This window comes from Theropithecus gelada, chromosome 14 (assembly GCF_003255815.1).
Source record: "Theropithecus gelada isolate Dixy chromosome 14, Tgel_1.0, whole genome shotgun sequence".
In the NCBI taxonomy this organism is placed as follows: domain Eukaryota; kingdom Metazoa; phylum Chordata; class Mammalia; order Primates; family Cercopithecidae; genus Theropithecus; species Theropithecus gelada.
The window spans coordinates 123,431,659-123,454,955 of record NC_037682.1 but is presented as its reverse complement, the minus strand read 5'-3'; the positions used below and the strand labels follow the sequence as shown (position 1 = coordinate 123,454,955).

The 23,297-nt window shown below is 44.5% G+C and overlaps 1 protein-coding gene across 8 annotated transcripts in view; it reads right to left on the bottom strand.

The window, feature by feature from the left end:
• Nucleotides 1-23,297, bottom strand: part of NTM (neurotrimin) — a 964,342-nt gene that overhangs the window by 4,260 nt on the left and 936,785 nt on the right. For 4 of the 8 annotated variants that reach the window (XM_025356803.1, XM_025356802.1, XM_025356805.1 and 1 more), the window contains 3 exons: nt 17,700-17,834; nt 15,277-15,397; nt 10,809-10,960 (listed from right to left, as the gene is read on the bottom strand). In XM_025356803.1, coding sequence (XP_025212588.1) covers nt 10,809-10,960; nt 15,277-15,397; nt 17,700-17,834 — 408 coding nt within the window. Of the gene's footprint in view, nt 1-2,362; nt 2,396-7,787; nt 7,824-10,808; nt 10,961-15,276; nt 15,398-17,699; nt 17,835-23,297 lie in introns of all 8 variants that reach the window. The other 4 variants (XM_025356801.1, XM_025356800.1, XM_025356798.1 and 1 more) reach the window with 3 other exon arrangements.

Below are 23,297 nucleotides of genomic sequence, written 5' to 3'. Positions count from 1 at the left end.
TGGATCTACTTCACGCTGGGAAGCACTACACAGAGCTTGTAAGGACGAGTCCTCACCTGTTGTGTTAGAAACTTCTTCCTATGGAAGACAGAAAAAGGCCACCAAGTGCCTGCCAGCCCTTCTCTTGCTTGTAGTATATCTGGGAAAAGCCTGAGCGGCCCCTCTGAAGCTCTCCATCTCCATCTCAGGCTGGTGAGTGGCTGGCACTGACTATGTGACCATATCCAGTCTGCACAGCCCACCCCACAGGCACAGGCACTCGCCACCCCCGGAACCTGTCTGTCTCATCCAGGACACCAGACCTGGACCAAGCTGGACAGGAGAAGAAGGAAACAGGGGTAGCCCCGAGGCAGGGGCATTCCACACATCCTCTCAAAGGAGACAGTCTGCACCATCTCATCTTTCAATTCCCAAAAATATTCACCAGTTGAGCCTTGCCACCTGTGGTCTTGACCCCTGGAATTTATTCCTTATGCTAATTCCAGGGTGACGTTTCTACCCCAAATTGATCATGATCCTCATTTATTTGAGGCCAACAGGTTAGCACCAAGCCCAGCTTCTAAGTGGAAGGAGCACTACATCTCATGACGTGCCTGCAGTCTGCATCCTTGGCGTCTCTTCTTGCCACACCTAGTTCGGTGCCCTTGCCCCTTGCCACATAGCCACAGGTGTGCACACAGGGGCGTGTCTTTTTTCCCACCCTCACACACTCTCCCCTCTGTCCGAAATATGCCTCACCCATTTCACTCTTATTCTTCACTCCAGCTCCTCTTCCAGCCTTCAGACGCCTCTTCCAGGCAGCCTTCCCTGCCTGGCTCAGTGCCATGCACATCCCGCTAGTGCAATACTTACCACCCTGTGTCATAATTCTCTTTGCCTAACTTATTTGTATTTCCTCCTTTGTCCTCTGTGCAGTAAGTTCCTTAAGAGCAGAGTCTGTATCTCATTGGCCCATGGCAGGGATTCAACCAGTGTTTGTTGAAAGAAGGAGGGGGCGTTGCCACTCATGCTGACATATCCACATTTATTTGTCGTTGTATTTTACTTTTGCTTAAAATTATATTTGAAGAAAGCAAAACAAAAACGTTTTTCGTACCTTGCCCTCCGCTTTATCTCAATTTCCTCTTCCAAATACCTTTACTCTCCTTTTCTAACTATATCCAGTACAAGTAACTGAGAATTGCTGTGGCTGAGTGTCTATCTACATAGAAGCAAAGTCATGTCAATTAGGATTTCAGATAGAGTGCTTGCATTTGGAAAGCTATCACAACACCTTAATGACACTCATGTAGGAGATGAGAATTATTATCTCCCTTTCTAACATGTGGAAACTGAACTTCAGGGAGCTTAAGTGACTTTCCCAAGTCCCCTGACTTCTGTATTCAAATGCAACCATCTTCCCAGTATCTCAGAGACGCATCTTCAGAGAATAAAGAGAAGAGAGTGTGGTTGCATGGCCTGCTCCACCTGGGTCCAGGTTAAGGTGAGAAACGCAGGCGTGCTGCTGGGCTGCCTCCCGCAGGCCATCCCACACTGAATGAATGCTATGTGGAAGGATTCCACGAGATGAAGACCTTAGGTCCAGGCGGGCGTGGAACACAGCACCCTGGGATCAAGGCCCTCTCAAAGCCAGTGTGGGCCAGAGCGACAGCTCAGCCCATCTGCCTAGTGACATGGGCCATGCAGATGAGGCCTCCATTCTTCATTCAGCCACGCCTCCACTCCACAGTGAATGCCTTTATTGCCTCTATCTCATTAGAGAGCTGCGGAGGCCTAAAGAGACTAATTACCAGGACAGTTAGGGTCCCAGAGAACTGTGATGAGTGTCAATTATCCATCGGAAACATCTGGCAGGAATGAAAGCTTCAAATAAGATGCATTTTATTCGTAGCCAAGTGACTCACCCAAGAACCTCCCCTTTCCTCCCATCTTCCCCTCCCCGCCGCCACTCCCCTTCCAGCTCCAAGTTAGAGACATAGAAAGAATGGTGCAAGCAAGGGCAGCATGCAGGGCCAAGGTCTAAGAAGATCGCTGCATTAGAGCATCCGTGTGTGAGGAAAGAGGCAGGTCTGGTGCAGAGAAGCCCAGAGATGGAGCTATTCTGGGCACTGACAGGTGCTCATTAGTGCCGCCAGCAAAGAGAAGTTAGGCTGCTGCAAGTGGGATCTACCCAGGAAGGATTGGATGTCCTTGGGGATAGGGTTAATCTAAATTGACACGGAGGTGGCTCAAGGTCAGCGGAGGGTTCCCTCTGCGCTGCTTCCTGGAGTTAGCTCAGGAAAGAAGGCATCTGGGAGGAACGTGAAGAGTTTTACATACCCCACACCCACCAAGGCAGCAGCTGTCTGAAAAATATACAAACCTTTCCCAGGGGTCAGGGCTGTAGTTTTCACTTCTAAAAGAAATTAAAAACAAGCCACTGTTAAGGTCAAAAGCAGACAGAGGTGCTCACTTTGCCCTCAGATGATTTCAGGAAGAAGCTGGCGCTCCTGGAGCAGCAGTGTCCCTGGGCCTCTTGCACGTGTCCCTTGCTGTCCTGACCACTGCCCAGCCCTCCTATATGACCCCCTCTGGTTTTCTGGTTTACTTGGGCAGCCAGTTGCCACAAAAGGTGTGTAGGCTGCTGGAGAAGGATGTGAATGACAGTCAGGTTGGACCACAGACAGAAGCAGAGCCAAGATGTCTGCCTGAGTTTAGCAGGCAACACAGCTGCACCTTTGGAGCCTGAGGCACCAAACCAAATCTCCTTTGTAGAACAACTTTCTTTCTTTGGTCATCAGGCTATCCTCTAATTAGTTGAAGCCTATAGGCCTTACGTATAAAGTTGATTGCTGCCTATGGATTTATACTACACCATTTGAATGTAGGTGCTTATGCTGTATTTGAAATGCAAAAGTTTGACTGGCATTTAGCTATGCATTTAGAAACACTAGTGAGTTAGCTTCCATGTTCCAGAGGAGCCCAAACCATTGATATCTGACTTCTCTTGCAGAGTTGGACAATACCAAGCTGGTTCCACAGGGCTTCATCTCTCTGGGGCACCCTGCAGCTATGACCCACACCCGTGCTGCTACAGTTGCACTTGCTAGGACCTCCCTGTAGAAATGCTGGGATCCTGGCCCCTCTCTGCTGCCTAGACTGTGAAAGATCTCCACTTCACCAGCTTCAGCTCTCAGAACAACCTACAGAGCCTCTCCACCTTTTCTGTGGATAGTAGATGCCTTGTTTGGCCTGAATTTGGAATGATCTCTAATCTTTTACTTCCCTCTTTGTTGTTCACCCTGGATACAGAGAGGATGGAAAATGACACTAAAGCTTTTTGCATCAAAGTGATACCTTGGGATTCTATGTTCTCTGTGCAAAGGTCCTCGCATACAGAAAGACAACCTAGATATAACTCATCCTAAAAGCAACTAAAACATTTTGCTCAAAGTCAGATGAATACATACCTGTGCATTCATGCCCTCAATCTATTCTTTAAAATCACCTGACACATGATATCCCTCTTGATTTAAGTGGGCATTAGCAACCCTGAGAAGCCACTCTGAAGGTACAAAGAGGGAAAGGGTTCATCTACGATAAAAAGTTTTGTGATTGAGAAAATATCTGATGTACAACAGGATGGTAGGGAAAAGCCAGGGGTGACGATGCCATGTTGCCTGTGCATTTAACAAGGACGGTCCCTTGAAGGGCTTGCTGGGCCCCAGAAACAAGTTCAGAAGCTAAGGATGGGGCGGGGCCATTTTCATTAATTGTCTTAGGTACCAGTGATTTTTGAGCCTCTCTGTGCCAAGAAAAAAGGTAACTGGAAGGAGGAAGGATGGACTGAAGACAGACTTCGGGAGATAAAGTAGTCATAGAACTTTTACCCCCAAACCACAAGCAGTTTGGGGGTGCTCATCCAGAGAGGGATGTGGGTGCTGGTTCAGACTGTGCTGGAGGAAGGGCCCCGGAAGAGCTTTCACCTGGCAGTTGAGATTATCAGAAAGAAGAATGCATTGAAAGCACAAGTTCCTGCTGGAAATACGAGAGGTTTTCTATAAACAAAGACCCCCCAAAAACTTCAGCTTCATTATTCCATCCAGATGGTTTTTTTTTTCTCTTCATCTGAATCTCCAACACACACTACTTGAAAGATGGCCAACTCTTTTTAGTGTCCACACAGGTAAAAAACAATTTGACGCTCATCTTAGACTTTAGCTAGAACTCACCCTTGGGCTTTTCCAGGTAGCAACTGTTCAACCCTTCTGATCAACTAGAGCATCCTTTTGATACCACTTCTACCCCACCACAATGAGGTGGAAATGCCAGGATATTTTCATATATACTCTACACCCATCATGCTCATTCCAGTCCACCCCCCTTGCTTTGGTACTAAGACGACATGCTGGCACTGTCCTCTGTGCCATGCTTGACATGCTTCTGTCCAGCGTGTGTTGTGTCCCGCTTCCAGAAACAGGAGCCTTGCTTGAGCCATCAAAGCTAATGCTGGCCATAAGCTCAAGTCTTTGAGTAACATCTTGACTATCAGGAACATAAACAATCCCTGAAAATTCAAGCGTGTCAAGCATGCATTTTCCACACAAAGGCTTTAACTGAAACTTAACTGATCTCTTTGTTAATGGTATATTAGCAGTAGGTCAGGGAGGGTAGGAAAATATGTTGAAAAGAAAGAAGAATGATGGAAGGAAGAAAGAAAGGAAGGAAGGGAGGGAGGGAGGAAGAAAGGGAGGGAGACAGGAAGGAAGAAAGGGAGAGAGGAAAGGGGAAGGGGGAAAGAGGAAAAAAAAAAAAGAAGAAAACAACAGTGAAAAGAACCCTCCCACCCCAACTCTAAGTCAATATTCAATGTTTGCTCAATCCAGAAAGTTATATTTTTTCCAGCAAAGCTAATTTGGCTGAATCCGAGTGTCCAGTTAAGCAAAGGGCTGTTGTCTGGCTCCAATGGGCAGGGGAGGGCTGGTTTCATGTGAAGATGGATATACAAACCTTCTAGCAAGAGGGTGAGGGACTTTTGTTTCTTTTGTACTTTCTGTTATCTAGACACACACATACCATAGAAATGCTTAACTACTGGATGACTTGACCTAATTAACTGTCTTTAATCCTCTGCAGGGAAGAACTAATAATCTCTTCTGCTGCAATAGTTTCTTTCTGATATACAGAGTTTACTTTAGTCCCCTATTCTTTAATAAATTGCTTTGATGGTTACTGTGAGGTTTACAGACATTAATCAGCCAACCTTTCCCAGCCCACTGATACCATCAAATCTGACTTAATGCCTAGAAGATAAAAGACAAAGGGCCAGTGGGTGGAAAATGAACAGCCACGGAGCCGCTGAGTTTGCACTGTGGCCTGAGTGCACTTTCCGGTGCAGAAGTTCAGTGAGGGATGGTGGAACATCCTTGAGTCCTTATTTATCACTGTGAGAGTCCTGCACCACCAAATATTAATAGGAGAGGTGACATGCAATCTGTTTCGTTTGCAAAAGGGAAGCAGAAAAATACTTCAATGGTGGCAGAAAATGCTGAGGAAGAATGAAATTCTCTTCTCAAAATACTTCTAGTCCATCCAGATATTGGTTAGCAAAACAGCTTTGAACTTCTCTTAAAGCCAAGTGTACTCTGTCAGTGGAAATCAACGCATTCATATAAATCTTTCCTGGTATTTCCGAGGTAAGGTGAGTATAACTCGGAGGGTATTTCCCGAGAAAATACATAGCTCTCTATTGTATCGAAGACTAGCAAACGAGGCGGGGGAATGAACACATGAGTGCGGTAAATGAGCCCAGGTGCAAGGGCTATCTTCTCTAGATTATTTCTCATTGTACAAGAGTCCAGCAGCTCTACTGAAGACTGTACTAATCCAACTGTCAGAACGTTTTAGATGTCCACAGTCTTCTTCGCTGACCCATTCTCCTACACCCAAGAAGGTTGCTGAGATGAGGGGTCGAGCACATACAAAGAATCAGAGTAGCAAGTTGGCAAAGAAAGCCTTCCACTCAGAGTCATCAGTTCACAGGAGAGAAGGGAGCAGCCCAGCTTTGTCTCAGCAGATGGGGCCAAAAATAATGTCTCTTGCTCCTTGTCCCCTGCTCAGTGACCAGGCAAAGTAACCTGTTTGCTTTCGTTTGTGTTTCTGGTTGGTTTTCCTGCGGTTGACTTTGATATGGGATGATGTTCTCTCTGTGAGTTGAGTACACCTTCCGTTAAATACTCTCTTTTAAAAGTCCCTACCTGAGTTTCAAAAGCTCCAATTTCCTCTGCGAATGAAGATCTCAGTTGTCAGAACTAGCTCAGTCCTTCCAAAAGCATAGCCATAGCAATGCATGCCCATGCTCCAGGCTCTCTCACTTCCCTGGTACTGCATGTTACCCACTTTTCTACTGCTCTCTATTTTATGTCTGTGAATACGCTCACATGGAGGTTCGATAAACACAAGTTGAATCATAGGTTGAATCTGAGTAAGTCTATTGACACTTTTCCTTTCTATTTCTTTGTTTCATTTTCTTGCTCGTGGCTCATCGCTGTGGTGCTGTACATCACTAAGGTGAGTAATGCAGCCCTCTCTCTTTCCACGATAAAGGTACTTTTTTTTCATCTGTCAAGCGCTTCCCATGTAATGCATTTCCTTTCATCTACCCCTCCACCTCCGAAGTCTACAGCCATCCTCTGATGACAGTTTGCAAGGCCAGAATGTGAGGAGATGAACAGGGTGGTGTGGGGTGAGGTGGGGAGAGGAGGTCAGGGGATTGGGGTGGAAGGTGGGAGAAGCATTCCCCTCCCTGGCTTCACAGCTGCCTTCCTGAAAGGCTACTGCTGTGGTCAGCACTGTCCTTAGGGTGAGAGCAGTGCACGTGACACACATTTTATTCCACTGCTTGCTTGGATGCTTAGTCATAGTCTTAATGAGTCACTCACTCTAGGTTAGTGAGAAAATTGGAAGGGATGTGCAAAGACAGGCAAGAGATGCAGGAGATATTTGCAGGGGAGGGCTGTAAGTGGAAGAGGATGTAAAGGGACTGTGGAGAAGGGGCTGAGAAATGAGTGAAGGACACCCTGTGACATTCCACTGAGGGGCGTCCTTGTCTTTCAGTTTACGTCTGGAGATTCAACATGCACCTCAGAGTTTCAAAGCCTTTGTAATATGCATTCTCCATTGACTGTTGGAGCAACTCTGTAAGGTGGATAGGGCAGATCAACTGTATTGTAGAGAAGAGGAAATTGAGTCTAAATAAGGCTTAGTGAGTTGCCCAAGACCAAAGAACTACTAAATGCCAGGCCCTAAACTAGAAATCGCTGTGTATTGGCAACCACTCATGCAGCGCCATGCCTAGCTTCCTCCTTTGGAGAACCTCGTGAGCCAGTTGATGCATTTGACAGAATATCTGAATCCTCGTGTGCTTGGTGTCTGATTCTGCTGCTGAGGGACCATCAATAAGACCCTTTTCACAAAAACTGCTCAGTTGGTTGAACTAGTCTTCCTACGGGTCCCAGACTCACTCTCTACGCTTTGCCTTTGTGCTGATCTCTGGGCTTGGAGAATTTAACAATACTTTTCTTTCTTTCCCCCTCCCAGCCCTCCTGGGGGAGTGTGAGCAAGGGATGAGCAGAGCGAAGAGAGCTTGAGGTCTCCCTGGTTCCCAATCACCTCCTTCACTAGCTTTCCACATCCTCTAAGACACTTTACAGACACAGGTAATACACAGCAGGGGATGGGGAGTGGGGAAGGGGGGCTCTGGGATAGAGGGAAGGGGAGACAAAACATAAAGCAAGGAAGATACTGACCTTGCAACAAAGTTGAGCTCGTAGGCTCATTTAGTTCTAAATCGGTTGAGGGACACACAGGAGAGAAAAATGAGAACAAACACATATATTATATACAGTGCTATATATTTGTCATATATAGTTTGTATACTGCCTTTCACAGACATTTCTGGGGGAATATATAAAAACAAGGAAGACAGAAACCAAAGGCGGTAGGACAAGGTGCGGCAAGAGAAACGCTGACATGCTTTATGTTTCCATATTGAATGCCATGGCTGGGAAGGCAGGGAGCTGGTTACGCCATACATTTTCTGGTGCAGTTGGATTCACTCTTAGCTCACGCTGAGCCAGGCTACCGACTGGATAACAAAGGACTGCAGTTCCTTTCCAGATGACAGACTTGTTTCCCACTTCCCCACCTCTGTTATTTTACCTTAGGACACCAAGTTCAGGAATCTTTGCCCTTGGCACCATGGTAGGATCAAGCTCCCCAGAGCACCGTGATTCAGGAGTGCGGGAGCAGAGCTCTCGGAGGTCCCTGCAGCCCTGTAACCTTAGAGACCAGGTGCTTGTGATGGGAAGGACTAACCTGCTCCTATCTGGCTTAAGTATTCCCAGACTGCCGGACTACGGTCTCTAGCACCAGAATTCCTCACTTCTCAATGTCTAGGCCACGTGGAGAGAGCGTGCAGTTTATGCACAAGTTGGTGGCAAAATGATGATAATTTTGCTGCCTTTCTGTAATGCCACAGGAGAATAAACTTCCTCAAGAAGTTTGTGTATTCACAAAAAGTACATGCTGCTTTCCAACCTGCCCCAAGTGTGCTTGCTGGCTTTTAATGGAAACTGACATGGAAAATTCCCTAATAAATTCATATTTGTCAAAAGACCTCATTGACAGTGAGCCTCATTAATGAACCTAGGAGCCACAACAACGTCTGGACTATTGGCTGCAAATACTCATCTCACACAGGAATGGGGGTTGCGAGCTCCACAGAACTATGTTACCCAGGCAGCATTTCCAGCGATGGGCTCCTCATGAATGATCTCCCAACTGAAGCTAACAAATTAAATTGGTTGCTGATTGAAACGTGCTGCAAACTTTTTCTCCCCTAGAGATTTAGCATGTTAAGGTTCCGAGACTTCTGGCATTAAAGGACATCCCCACATGTACCCCACTCATCTTGGTGTGACCCAGTCTTTCTAAACATATTTGAATATATACTATCACTTTTTCATGTCCTTTTTAGAAAACCCTGGACTCCAGAGAGCTGGCAATGGTAGAAACGTCCCAAAGGAGGCACAGGGCAGGTGCTGACAGACCCATAGGGCGGGGGGCATGGGAAGTAGACATTGTAATTGCTACACGTGTGCCTGCTGAAAAGAGCATATTTATGACCCACGCTTCACTGCTTTCCTTGTCATAAATGCCATCTATTCAACTCTTAGGAGAACTGTTTGCTGCTTCTCCCTATTCTCATCCTGAGATGGCTTAAGGGGAAGAAGCTGGGGAAATAGACAATCGTGATAAAGCCAATGGCTGAACCATTTCACACAACCAAGTCAGGAGAGAGTAGGTCAAAGTGGAGGACCAGGGGAGAAGGCTACTCCTGTGAGGACAAGGACTGCTGTGGGTGGAGAGCAGGACTTGGGAGGGGTTAATGGGAGACTGAGGGGGAGCCTTAGATTTGCAAGGCAAGGGAAGGAGGGGTCTGTTCCTCCCTAATCCTGGTCTCTGTTCATGCAGACAGATGCCTGCCAAAAAAGCAAAAAGGCCTGACAAATGCAAGGGACACTTATCATCCCTGTGTGAGAGATGCCAGACACATCAATCACCCAAATCACAGCTCTGCCCATTCCGAGCCACTGGCTCGGGGATCAAGGGCGGCTTTCTCCTTCCCAGCCCTCTCAGATAAAGCTGGCTTTACTATTTGTGCCGGGTAGAATGCGGGCGGATGTAATGGGCAAGCAGAGATCCTGTGGTGAAGCAGTGTGGGCTCGTGATTCGGAGCAAGCCACATACGCTATCACCGAAAGCACGTGGCTGGGTTGTGGGATTATCCCAAAGTTCTCAGAATACAAGGAATTTGTGTTCTTGCAAATTATCTGTCAAATGCCTCCCTTACTTCCCCATCACATTCAAGAGTGCTTGTTAACATGAGGGATTGGGGAAACAGATTTGAAAAACCTCAAGCTCAAAGAACTTGATGGGGTATGAAGCGATTTGCCCAAAAGCCAACCGGAATTTAATCCTGTGGCCTGTAGGGAGAATCTGCATTCATCATGAGAGGCCTGGAACCCTGCCTGGTGGCACCGTCAGGACGGCAGGCTCACGTCTGCACAGCTCTCTGCTCACAGGGGCAGGCATCAGAGTTTACAAGGGAGCTCGCTCACTTGCTTCTGATATCAATACAGTAGCCAGATACGTGATGAAGGCGGGGCCCTTCACATCCCAGCGACTGGAAACAGTTTTGGAAAAGGGAAAATTTTACATTAAGCCAGTGAGCAAAGACTGAAATAGCAAACGTTCCCCTCTGAGTTCTTGACTATTCTACCCAATTACGATTCCCAGAGTCAGTTTAGGAGCCATCACTGAGAAAAAAAAAAATCAAATGTCATTTTTGGCATTCCAAAGTCTTTTTCTCCCGTCTCAGGATCTTTTCCATTATAGAATGAAACATAAATGTTCTTTTTCGTTTTTCTTTTCCCACTTCTGAGATCTACTTTTATACATATACTATACATATACTACTTTGTATACATGTCCACTGTCTGTCTCTGTCTCTCTTGTTCTTTCTCTTGCTGTCTCTGTCTCTCTCTGCCTCCTCTCTGTGTCTCTCTATCTCTGTCTCTCACTGTCTCTCTGTCTCCCTCTCTTTTCCTCTCTCTCCATTTCTTTCTGTGTCTCTTTTTTTTTTCTCCCTCTCCATGTCCACTGCTACCCTGCTAACCTCTGACCCTGGCCTTAAGGGGCCCTCCCACCCAGCTCTCGCTTTCTGCACCCTCTCCCCTCTTCTTGCCCAGCTCAGAGCACAGTCTCACCAAATAGCATGATGCTGGCATTGGTGTGGCCCAGCTTGTTGGAGGCCACGCAAGTGTAATTCCCATAGTCATGTTCAGAGACATTGAAGAAGATGAGTTTTGAGAGGAAAGGTCTGTTTTCCACTTTCACTCCTTTCTTTCCTTCAATCAGTCTGAGAGAAACGAGAGAAAAAAAAAAAAAAGAAGAAGAAGACAAGATGGTTATGTGTCCTCATAGGAAGAAGGTAGGCCCAGGGATTCGTGATCCCCTCCTTGCCCCGCTTCTGACATCATTATAACCACTATTTGATCCACTCGACCACACCATAAGGTAGCAGTAGTTCACACACAGTGGGTGACACGTGTTTCCTGATTTTCACACATGTGCCTGGGGCACTCCTGCTAGAACATCTGATCTTCCCAGCCTCTCATCCTTGCTTTGTGGCCTGACAGCAACACCACAGCAAACACCCCGCCAGCTGTGTGGCATTCAGAACAATACGATTCACACAGCAGCTGCTCAAAAGTGTGGACTTGATGATGATGATGGTGATAACGAAGATGGTGATGGCGATGATGACAACCATGCCAATGAAAAACTCAAACTTCTGAGAGAAGAGCCACCTGAGGAATTTGAAAGAGGAATGTTTTTCAAGTACCTGGTAATCTAATTTCTCCTGAAGCACCAGAGGCATTGTATAGATAATACTTAATTTTTTGGCTATGAAGAGGAGAAAAATCATCATTTTCTCATCAGGGGACTCTGAAGGGCTTGGGAGGAGTGATCTGCCCAGACTATTACAGAGGATTAGTCTGGAGGGATTAGAGGTTCCTAAGAATATGTTCCTTTAGAGCCAGGACAGTCTCCCTGACCTCCACAATGGCAGCCCAGTAAGCCACGAGGATTGCATTGGTCTCGGGGCCACTAAAGAAATGCCACAGGGAGTTAGTTGGGGAAAGTGAGGTATGCTTATTAGAACCATGGATTCTATTACCGGGCAGATAAAAGGGTAAGGAGAAAGCTGCTGTTGGAGTCAGTAGGCACGTATCCTCCTTCTCAGGAGGTTGTTAACAGCAATTCCTATGGCAATCATGGACACCACCTACCCTCCTTTGCAAGATTCTGAAATGTTCATTTCTTAGAATGAACTTTAAGCCAACCTTTTACTTTCCCTGAAACAATTTGTAATCCTTGCCCTGAAGCTGATTCTGTGCTATGGGAAAGATGAATACTCTTGAGGCAAAAATCCCTTCTTGATGAAGGATCTCAGGGAATATGGACACAAAGCTAAGTTTCTTGTTTAGGGCCGGGCTGGAGCACAACTTATAGCAAGCAGACAATGTCATAGTGGGAGCATACTGGAACAGATTCAGGGGATATGCTTTGGGGCAAATGGATGCTACTGAAAAAACCAGTACTCAAGGCAGAAAGAGAAAGTAAAGCACTGAGACAATGATGAGGAAATGCTTTGCGGACCGCACAATGGTATCAGTATAATGTATTTCTATGGAGTTAGACATAGATGACTCTTGCCCATTCCTGGGTCACAGCATGTTTTGGCATAGAGGGCAGCTGCTTTTTCTGAAGACCTGTCTCTGTGGGATTACAGAATCATTTTCTCCACTCCTGCAACTTACAGTAACCTTGATCAGAAAAGAGAGGCAGGTTCTGGCTGGAGTTCTCACCCAACATCTGCCTCCAGGGAAGTCAGAAGATAGGTTGGACAGACTTGCCTTGCTTTTCATTATGTAGATGTTCCTCTGGGAGCCTTCCTCTCCAAAAGCTAGGGGCAATGAACTGGCCTGAGTCCACAACTTCATTAAAATGCTAGCACTGTCCAAATGGAATGAGGCATCCGGCTGCGCAGCCAGAGGCCACTTTTACATTTCCAGCTTGTTATGTACACATTGATCCTCTAGGGGGTGCTGTCCATGCCACTCACCAGGAGGATTCTGTGAGCAAGTCAGGCTGATTGATCCCACTGGCCATTTTGACACCATTCCTCCACCATGGGGAGGAAGCTTTCCCATCACAACCAAACTGTGAATGAGATTTCAGCTCTGCAGTTAACTGGAGAGACTTAACTGGAAGTAGGTTCCTGCTTGACAGCTCTGAAATGTCTTTAGCTAAAAACAGCACAGGGGGCCAGCAGCACTTTGCAGGCTTTGCAGCTCCTGGGAGGACACACTTTCCTTCTCTGTGCGGGTACACACCCCTCCATCCCGCACTGCTCCCAGGCCTCAGTTTCTTACGAAAGCTGTGGGCTTTTCATTGGCCAATGCCCCTGTTGGATGGGTGGCCCTCCGTAGGTATGGCATTTCCTCTTCCTTTGTCAGATAACACACACAATAGCATGCAGCTGAGTCATTCTAGCATGTGGCCAAAAGACTTCTCACCTAACTCTTGAGAAAACTGCCTGTCCTCACTACACAGTTTCCTTTAATCTGCCTTGGAAGTCTGCTCATCTCACTGAAAATGGGAGATGGGCTAGAGCTGGCCTTCCCCCAGGGCAGACACAATATGCCTTGGGAGACCTGCCTGGCAGACCCAATGGGCTGTGATCAGGACCTCAGAGGCAGGGATGCTGCAGCTGAGCTGGGTGCCAGGAGGAAAGACAGCCCTGTCTCATGCCAGCACACTGGAAATAAATGCATACATGTGCAGCAAAGGGAAAACTGACTAAACTAAATGGAAAGGGGAGAAAAGGAAAGGCCATCAGAAGAACTGAAAGACAGAAACAAAGCTGCCTGAGCCAGGGGCCTCTGAAGACCATCCCTGGCCCTGCAGGCCCACTCTCATCTCCTGGGTAAACGGTGGCAGGGAGAGCTGTCTCTATTGTGACCACAGATGCTGCACAGAGGAGAGCGCTCTCATCCTTTTACTCACCACTGGCCACTTTTGCTTTACTTTCCTCCAAGATTTTGCTTTCCCCTAAATATTTTTTTTCTGTTTTTCTCCAATAAAGAATTGGAATAATAGGGCGCTGCTGATGACTTTTCACTAAGACCTAGACAACTGAAGATTTGGAAACTGACCCCATAGCTCAATAGGTTTTTGGTTTGGTTTGGTTCAATAATTAATTTTTATGCCTCAGTTTACTTCTTAGTACAATAAGAAGGTCAAAGAGGGAATGGATAAGTGAAAGAGAATTTCTGAGTAAGGTTACCATATTTATCAGAAAAACACACTCCATTCTGCTTGATTCTTCTTTCTTGGAAGAAGGGGAAAGCTAGCTTATTTCTTGTTTTTCTTTGTGAGTTTGTTTTTCCTCTTTGTGTCTTAGTTCTTTCATCTGTAAAATGGGTTGGATGAATATAATACACCTCACTAGAAGCTGCCAGAATGTGTCCTTAAATTTTTTCTTTTTTTAAAAAAACAAAACAATGCTTTTCATTTGGGAGGATTATGATAAGACACAGCGAATCTTACAACTGACTGACATGGTTCTAACCAGAATTCAATTTTCGATCTAGAGACTAGAAAGAGCTTTTGGTGTCTGACCGACCTCATAAGGAAAGAAAGCCAAGGCCGGCCAAAGATGTGCACACGGTATGGGCAGCCGTTCACTCGCTCCTGGCCTGCGGTTTCTCATGCTGCTCCCCTTCTCAGAATGCCCTCTTCATTGTTTTTCGTTCTCAGCTTCCCGGCCTCCCTCACTCCTTGCTCTTACTCCACCCCACATACACCTCAGGACTCTCTTGCATCCCTATACCACCACCTCTTTTTAAATGAAAATGTTCTAAACACAGGCAGCTCTTGCCCATTTTCCATTGTTCATCCGCCTTAAAATGGCTCTTTGATAACAGCAATTGCCATGGTGCCTGGCTGTACTGAGCTACTGATCCCTGCACTGATATGCCATTTGATAACACCTCAAAATGATCATCTTCAGTGACTCACAACAAATATCCCCACGACGGCCGTGACAATGGGAAGGAAGGGAATAGTCCCTTCTCTTTTCTCCTACAGTAAAAGAACAACTTGGGCACAAAGGGAGGGCTAAATTGGGTCATGGACTCTTATACAACGCTACTGATAGTGTCTGGAACAGGAGGGGAGACCTGCTAGCTGCAGCTAACTTATTAGCCACTCCCAGGGCCCCGTGAGCCTTCCTAACTCCTTCACGCAAGCCTGAGAATGTGGTAAAAATAGCTTCAGGCAGAACACATTATGTTCTTGGCCTATAAAAAATTCACAGGCCTTACAATGCTCCTGGTGGCCTTTCCTTTGCGATTTTGCTTTCCTAAAAACAGTTACCTTTCAGATCTGTTGATTGGCCGGTGATAATTCTGCATGATGACATTAAAAACGTAGCTGAAATCCATTAATGTTAAGAAAAGACTTCTTTGCACATTTGCCCCCTATAGAGAGGAGAAGTTCAGAAGAGGATTTTATAGAGTTCGTTTGCAACCATCTGGAATCAGGACCCTGGAAAAGTTTCTTCTGGAGATGGGGGTGGGAGTGGGATAGGAAAGAAGGAAGCTTTACCTTTTGTCATCCTTGTACCACTGGAATTCTGCTGAGGGGACTGCTGAGGCTTCACACTGCAGTGTCCCCTTTTGTCCCACGGGGACACCCGTACCCTTGGCTTCTGAAATGTATGGTGGATCTGCAGAAAGAAGATGTCTCACAGCCTTTTGTTTTGTTTTGTTTTGTTTTTTGAGATGGAGTCTCGCACTTGTAGCCCAGGCTGGAATGCAAGTGGCATGATCTTGGCTCACTGCAGTTTCCGTCTCCCGGGTTCAAGCGATTCTCCTGCATCAGCTTCCCAAGTAGTTGGGATTACAGGTGCACGGCACCATGCCCGGCTAATTTTTGTATTTTTAGTAGAGACGGGGTTTCACGGTATTGGCCAGGCTGGTCTCCAACTCCTGACTTCAGGTGATCTGCTTGCCTCGGCCTCCAAAAGTGCTGGGATTACAGGGCACTGCACCTGACCTACAGCATTTTAAATGCATTTTAGAATGAAGAAGGCTGCTTCCTTTGTTGATTTTGTTTCTCATTCTCTGTCCTGGCTCTGCTTACTTAGACAGTAAAATTGCTACACAAATTGTACCAGAGAATAAAAATATTTTTGATGCTGCTCTAAGAAAAAGCTAGGTCTTCCTTTCATGTGTTGCTTTTGTTCTCCTCTGTACAGAGTTGAAATGACCATGTACTCAAGCATTTTTTCTGTTTAAACTTTTTAACTTTCATAGGATGATGCCAGCCCATCAACCCTACACTCCAAGGGTTGACAGTCAGCTCCTTTAATCAGCCTTCTAGAATTTCTGCACACCAGGTTCTTGCCAAAAGTATATAACCTCGAACTATTCAATTCCCATCAAAAGCTCAGTTGCAAGAAATAATATTCAAGGAGAATTGCCTGAAGGATATACAGATGAGTCATTCTTGGTATTCTAAAACAGATCCCTGAATCAAGTCAGAGCAGGTGACCACACTAGGCCTATGTATGCACTTGGTCTGCATTCATCTGAAGTCTTTCCCAAACTACCCTTCACATTCTAACAGTTTATATTACAGGGCATTATGAAAAACAGCCACAATAAACTGGCTATTCTATTTAATGCAGAAATATTGTACATGATGTTGCTGACTCTCTCTCAAAGTGCTGTATTTGTGGAGATCCTGAAGAGAATTTTCTCTAGGGTCTCAATACCAGGGAAAGCAGTGTTTCTCCCAAGCAACTAATTTGCTTTTATCTTATGGACAACATGAATTTTAAAGCAGGTGATGTTTCTCTCTTTGCTTTAGCAAGGCTAAGCCAAATTCTGCATCTGCACCGAGCGATCTTGTGGTAATATTTCATGTGCTGAGGTTTTCCTAGCTTTCACTCACTTTCCTAAGCATATTTTTTCTTCGCTTCTGTTTCTTTATGTTTTAAGTTCATCTTTATAAACTGCAAATCCTCTTAAGTCCCTTTGTAAAAACTTGTGATATAATTTTTAAAATGACAGCATTTTTATACCTATTGCCTTGCTTCTTAAACTGCTTTATATTGACTGTGTTCACATTGTAACAGAAACCTAAATCTTAAAGATTGGATATTCTCCTAGCTACAGTATCCTTCTTTTAACTCCACCCCACCCAAGTTTTGAAGGGAAAAGTCATCTCATTTCCCGATTTAGTTATTGAGTTCTATTTCTTCCTAAGTCTTCCTGGAATGTGCACAGCAGAGAAAACTTCCAGAATGTTGTAGGGAGCTAAGTCAAGGTACATAATGAGGAACCCAGAGGGAAAAGAGTGAAAGGAGGTAGGAAATTCAAGTAGGATTGATGTCAGAGACAATCCAGAAGGCTGAGAAAGGAAATGAGGGGTCCACACAGGGCATTTCAAACTTTTTGGATTCTGTATCTTTGTTAGTACAAGCAAATTTATTGTTACATCCTCTAAGACCTATATCATAGCTATTTGTATGTATACCATGCACATCTATAAGTGTAAAATAATGAGATACAATAGATGAACCACAAAGGGGAGTTCTAAACTTCCTTCATACACTCTAGCACATGGTTTCTTGTCCCATTATGGAGATGTCTGGTCTAGACAGTGAGAGGTGCCAGCACAACTGTATTGTGTGAGTAAATTATGGGAAAATTTTGGATTTGAAGACTTGTTTAAAAAATTATGAGTTGAATGCCATTTAATGATCTCCCAGCCATGCAAGTCAAGTTTGGCATTACATTCAGTTACTTTCAGCTACTTTTTCTTTTAATGTGACACCGTGACACCTTGAGGTGTCAAAAACTAGAGTCAGAAATGGTTGCTCCTGAAAGCAGAATATGGAAGGTGGTGCTGCATTCTTCCCTCCCTAAGTCAGTAGCTGGGTGTGCCAATGGGCTCTGGGTGGTGGCTGTGACAAAAGACCAGCCTTATGCACGTGCAGGGTGGGTGGTGGTGAGAACACTTACAGTTCACCGTGACCTTTACTCTCCGTACCACGGGCGCGGCCACGTCATTGGAGGCGCTGCACTCGTAGTCCCCTGACTGCTCCCGGGTGATGCCCTGAATTTCCAGGTATTCGTCTTCACTCACAAAGCCAACCGCTGTGGAAAAACCAGTAACGTTGGTGAAATACAAGGAAAAAAAGACCAAATATATTAACTTAGAAAACAAAGTATAAAATGGTTATGTCTGCAGATAATTCGCTACTTGTAAGTTCAGATTTTGAGGAATTTTGAGGATTATCCCTCCTCCGTCTCTTCTACACCTCCGCACCACCAACTTTTCCTTGGCTCCCCAGTGGAACAGCTGAATTGTTTGTGTTCCTAAGTGAACTAAGCACAGTGCCTGGAGAATTACTGGTCCCGATAAGTGATTAATAATTTTGACATTTACACTGCCTGTATCTTACCAAGCAGTCGTGCTCTGGGATCTAAGTTAGGCACCTTAACTCTTTCTGATCTCAAGGTATCACTTAGACTGAGCCTTGAATATGAAGTTTATGACTACATCCTTGAGCATAAATTAATTAAAAATGCCACACCAGCAGCTACACACACACACATCCCCCCCGCCAAAGGCAGCAGAAACACTAACATAATAAATTTAACTTTCTGTTTTTTGACTCAGACAATTAATTGGATAGGCAGAAATCAACGTGCTCAACTTTGATCTGCTAGAGCTCCTAGGTACAAGATCCTAAAGACAGATCAGCAATGGGACTCCGCGCTTGATGCCTAACTGTAAGCATGTCAGAAATTCATCAGGTGACACGGCTGCAAATCCACTCAGTCCCCTCATCATCGCAGGACTTATTGTCTTTAGCGAAAAATCATGAGTAATAATAACAACCTTTCACACACCAGACTCTGTGCCTGACGTCTGGCCATGAACACTCAGTTATTGAAAGACCAAGATATTTAAGGCGAGAGGAGATTTCAAAGTTCTCTCCCAGAGGCACCCGAGCCTTAGCTTCTTTGCCAAAAGACAATGAAAAACAAAAGTTAGAGCTTACATCCCAAGTTATCCTCTCTTTTCTCTTAAATGAGGGTAATTACAATGACAGCATCCTAAACCTGGATACCTTTAAAAGGAAAAGAGGTGCTAATAATTAATGATTATTACCAGACAACAGGCATAAGTTAAGACTGTCCCTAGCAATTGAGAAGTATTTTCCCAAATGTAATATACATACAATCCTAATACCTCACAGGGTCACAGGGGTATTTAGACTAACACACGAACATGCCTATATATGTACACACTCACACACAGACGCATATGAAAGCACTCTGAAACTCTTGTGTGCTGCCCACCTGTTGATTTAGCTATTAATCCTATAATCTGGCTGGAGGTACAGCTTCAAGGGGTGTAGAACTGTAATAACATGAGTGGCCCAAGAAAGGGAACAAAGGAACATTTCTCTCCAGGTCATAAAACCCTTCTGTAATGCCACATGTTTCTGCTGGCCCAGAGCACGAAAACAGTAGCTGTAAAAAACCAATACAACAAGGGATGATGTGTGTGATATGTAAGGGATGATTGTATGTGTTCCATGACAGTGTGGAAGTCACTGTTTTGTCAAGATAACCACAATAACAGTAACAACAGCAACAACAGCAAGACCATGGTCTTGTGAAGTAGGGCCACTGCCTTGTTCCATTCGATCAGCACTCTTTGGCCGTGATAAGTCTGTGCCACTGCCCAGCAGTAGGCCCACCTGGGGCCGCACTTCATACATCTTCATGCCATATGCAAACTACACTATGTATGTACAGAAGGTTTCTTGCCTCTGATACATAGAGAAGAGGAAAAGAACAGCCTGTGTCCATTACAACAAACAAGAAAGAGATATTAAATTCACAAGACAAAGAAGGAACCTGTTCATAAGTAGAAAACATGGCCAAAAAGACCAGGATATGAAGACGACAAACATTATCCCAAATAGACTCATAGTTGTTACCAGTAAGACACTTCTAATTGTCTCAGTAGCCTTTATTAATATTGTTTGATAAGCATCTTTAGGGGAAAGGTACTAACCTAGATTTGAGGATGGGTAGAAGAATTGAGAAGAGCTTTAAATGAATAATCTGTAATTCCTCTTGTGTTGTCCTTGTTTATTTGCTACCAACCATGGGCTTACATTTGTCAGAGCTTTCCCTGCCAGAATGCTATAATTACTGTGCCAAGCATCTCGGAGACCAGTGTCACACTTAATATTCCCATTAATTTTAAATGGTAGTCCTTGGTACATATGTGTGGCAATTGGTGTCATATTTTAATTAGGCTTGCCCTACACCATCTGAAATTAATAATAGCTCGAATTACCAGTGTAATTTATAAATTAACAGTGCCGCAGCATTAGGAAATAAATTAGCTCTGGACAGCTGTTTCTGGATTGAGCTGCAGGGTCGAAGCAGTGACTGGTAGGACCTCAGGTCTCCTGGGAAGCTGTGCATTACATCACCAAAGCAAGGAAACAGACAAAAAGACACAAGTTCTCTGGATCTCTTGTGCTCTCCAGCTAAAGTTCATGCATCTGTTTCACTTCCATAATTCAAATGTGCTCTTTTGTGGCCACAGCTAGATTTGCAGGGGCCAACCTGTCATATGGACACTCAAATGGAAAGGCCTGCTTGGGGCATGACAGACCTGGACTGAAATGCAGGTACACAAATATTAAGGCAGTCAAAATCGAGAACTCATCAGTTTTCTGTGGGGACATGGGTGCCACATTAATTTATGTATAGTTTTGTATATTTATGTCAGGTGATCTTGTGTAGGAAAGGACATTGGATGACTCAAGTTTTGGGGAAGGCATATGGTCTCTACTGATCCAAATTTCTAATTCTAGAGGAAGGAGATTTTTCCTCAAGTCATCCTGCAAGAACAGTGAAGCTTAATCCTACCTTCCTCTGTTCCCTGGACCAAATGTGCAATCACAGAGAAACCACAACGACTTCATTGCTCAGCAGTTACTACATGTACACTTTTTGATTAAGTTGGGTAAGGCATGTAAAAGGTGACTTGTACATAGTAATATGCTTAATAAATGTAAGCTTTCATTGTCATTATGCTCACTTCTCTCCTCACCCTTTTTCTCTACTAGAGGCATATATGGCAAAACCAGAGAGAAAGTTGGTCAGTTTATACATAACAAAATACATTTTGAACCACCCGAAACCAGGTTCTTAAAGGAGATGCCTCAAACAAACAAACCCCCAAAAACACTAAACTGAAATCTGAGTTTCTAGAGTTAATAAGTCAAGGAAAATTCTTGTTTAAAAGCATTTGTGCTGTGGCTATGAAGTGATCAGTGCTTTATCACTAGTGTGAGGAACTTACAAAGCATATTGGGTAAAAAGAAATCAAGCAAGCATAGTTTTTAAAGTACTAAAGGATATTCTTGGTTGAGAGACATCAGTGGGGAAGAGGCAAACCACTTGATAAAACCCTGTGAAAAGAAACTCTTCATGGTCAACAGCTTCTCATTATAAGTCTGCTTTTTCTTTCTGTAAAGAAAATGCATCCTCGGGTGGAAATCACACACTCCTCTTCCTGAAATATCCCCTTCATCATGGTCCACTTCTTCAGACACTAGAAATGGCTCCTTATTTTTCTGTCACATCAAACACAAACTCTACTGCCTTATTATCAAAGCCCTCCATAAAGTAGCCCTGATCTGTTCACTCAAGTTTATCTTGCACGAGTGCTATGAAGAAGGCAACTGATCATCATCCTAAGAGGCAAAAGTTTGGGAGCAGAAAAAGCCAATTCGCTACCCTCTAGTTTCACGATGGGGTAGGTCTCCTAACTCCCCTGTACCCCAGCGTCTTCATCAGCACAATCAGAATAATGTTACCTACTTCTAGGGTTGCTGTGAAAGACAACATGTGGAGTGCAGTGGGGACCCTGAGAGGCCCAGGAGAAGCCATCTGTAGAACTTAGTCTAAACAACTGGTATACCACGCCACCACTGCCACTGCTGCAGCTCTCCTGCCAGGCCATGCTAGTTCTCATCCTGGACCAACATGATGATTTGTTCTTCACAGATTTTTTTTTTTCTTGTCACCTAGAAAGCTGTGCCCTCTTGGTCTATCTAAGCAAATACCACCTTTCTTTCAAATGTTAACTCTTCCTTGCAAATACCCTATTATGGGTTCAATTACATCCTCCCAAAAAAGATATGGTGAGGTCCTACCATCAGCACCTCAGAGTGTGACTATATTTGGAAATAGGTCTTTACGAAGGTAATTAAGTTAAAATGAGGTATTACCGTAGGCCCTAATCTAATATGACTGGTGTCCTTATAAAAAGGGATTCAGGCAGACACGCACAAAGAAAGGGTAGAGTGAAGACACACAGGGTGAGGATGACCATGTGATTGGAGTGATGCTTCTATGAGCCAAGGAATGCCAGGAATTGCCAGTGCATACCAGAAGCCAGGAGAGGTGAGGGAAGGTTCTCCCCTGTCACTGTCAGAAAGAGCATGGACCAACCAATCACTTGATTTTGACTTCTAGCCTCCAGCACTGCAGAGTTTTGTTGTTCTAAACCACCCAGTTTTTTGTGCCTTGTCACAGTAGCCATGGGACACTAACACATTCCCTTTTGTCTCCTAACTCTTGGTGCCTCTGGTTGTTTTGCACTATTGTTGCACATTCCGTTCATCTAGTCTTTAAAATCATAAGATAATTAAAGAGCTTAAAGGGACATTAATGGCTATGTAATTCCATAGTTGCTCTGCTAGTATATAGTCTGTCTGCAGTAGATTTCACTAGAGTAGTTGCTTAAAATATAGAATTTTAGGTCCCACTCATACCCACTAAACCAGAATCTCCTGGGATGAGGTGTTTTCATAATCTTCCTAGGAAATTCTCATGCATAGGCCAGTTTGGGAACTAGTGATTTCACTCAAGCCTCGAATTTTTCTTGTGGGAAACTGACGCTTAGAGGAGTCTGTGGGCATATATCTGGTCAGTGACAGAGCACACCAGGTCTCCTGATGTCCAATCCACTGCTCCTGCAACTGTAATGAAGTTTCTGAGTAGCTGTCTTGTGCTGCACACAGGGAGCTTATTTTTCCAATGCGATTGAAAGCCTTTGACAGCAGGAACCAGGTCTTGGATGTCTCTGGCTCTCAAGGCAGCTAGGAAACCAGTTTACACAACTTTAAAATTTGTCAACTTCTTATTGACTGACTTCTCACTGACAGACCCAGAACAACAGGTCGAATTCAATGAAAAAAAGTCAGAGACCCCTTGTTGCTCACCTAACCCTCCTGTGGCTTCATTCCCAAAACAACACCATTTACAGTCATTGTTCTTTCCTGACTTTAGGAATTGTATTTCCTGACTTTAGGAAATATCATCACTATTAGTGTACTAACATAAAAGATTTTCTTTAAATATGTGATTTTAAAAAGATTTATCGAGTGTTTAGAATAACTTATATTTAGTTTTGGGGCCAATAATTTCTTCAGGAGAAGGCATCCTTAATTTAAAAGTGTAGATCAATGAAGAAGTATGATTTATCTAACAGGAATTTGTTTTACAGCCAATTTTTTG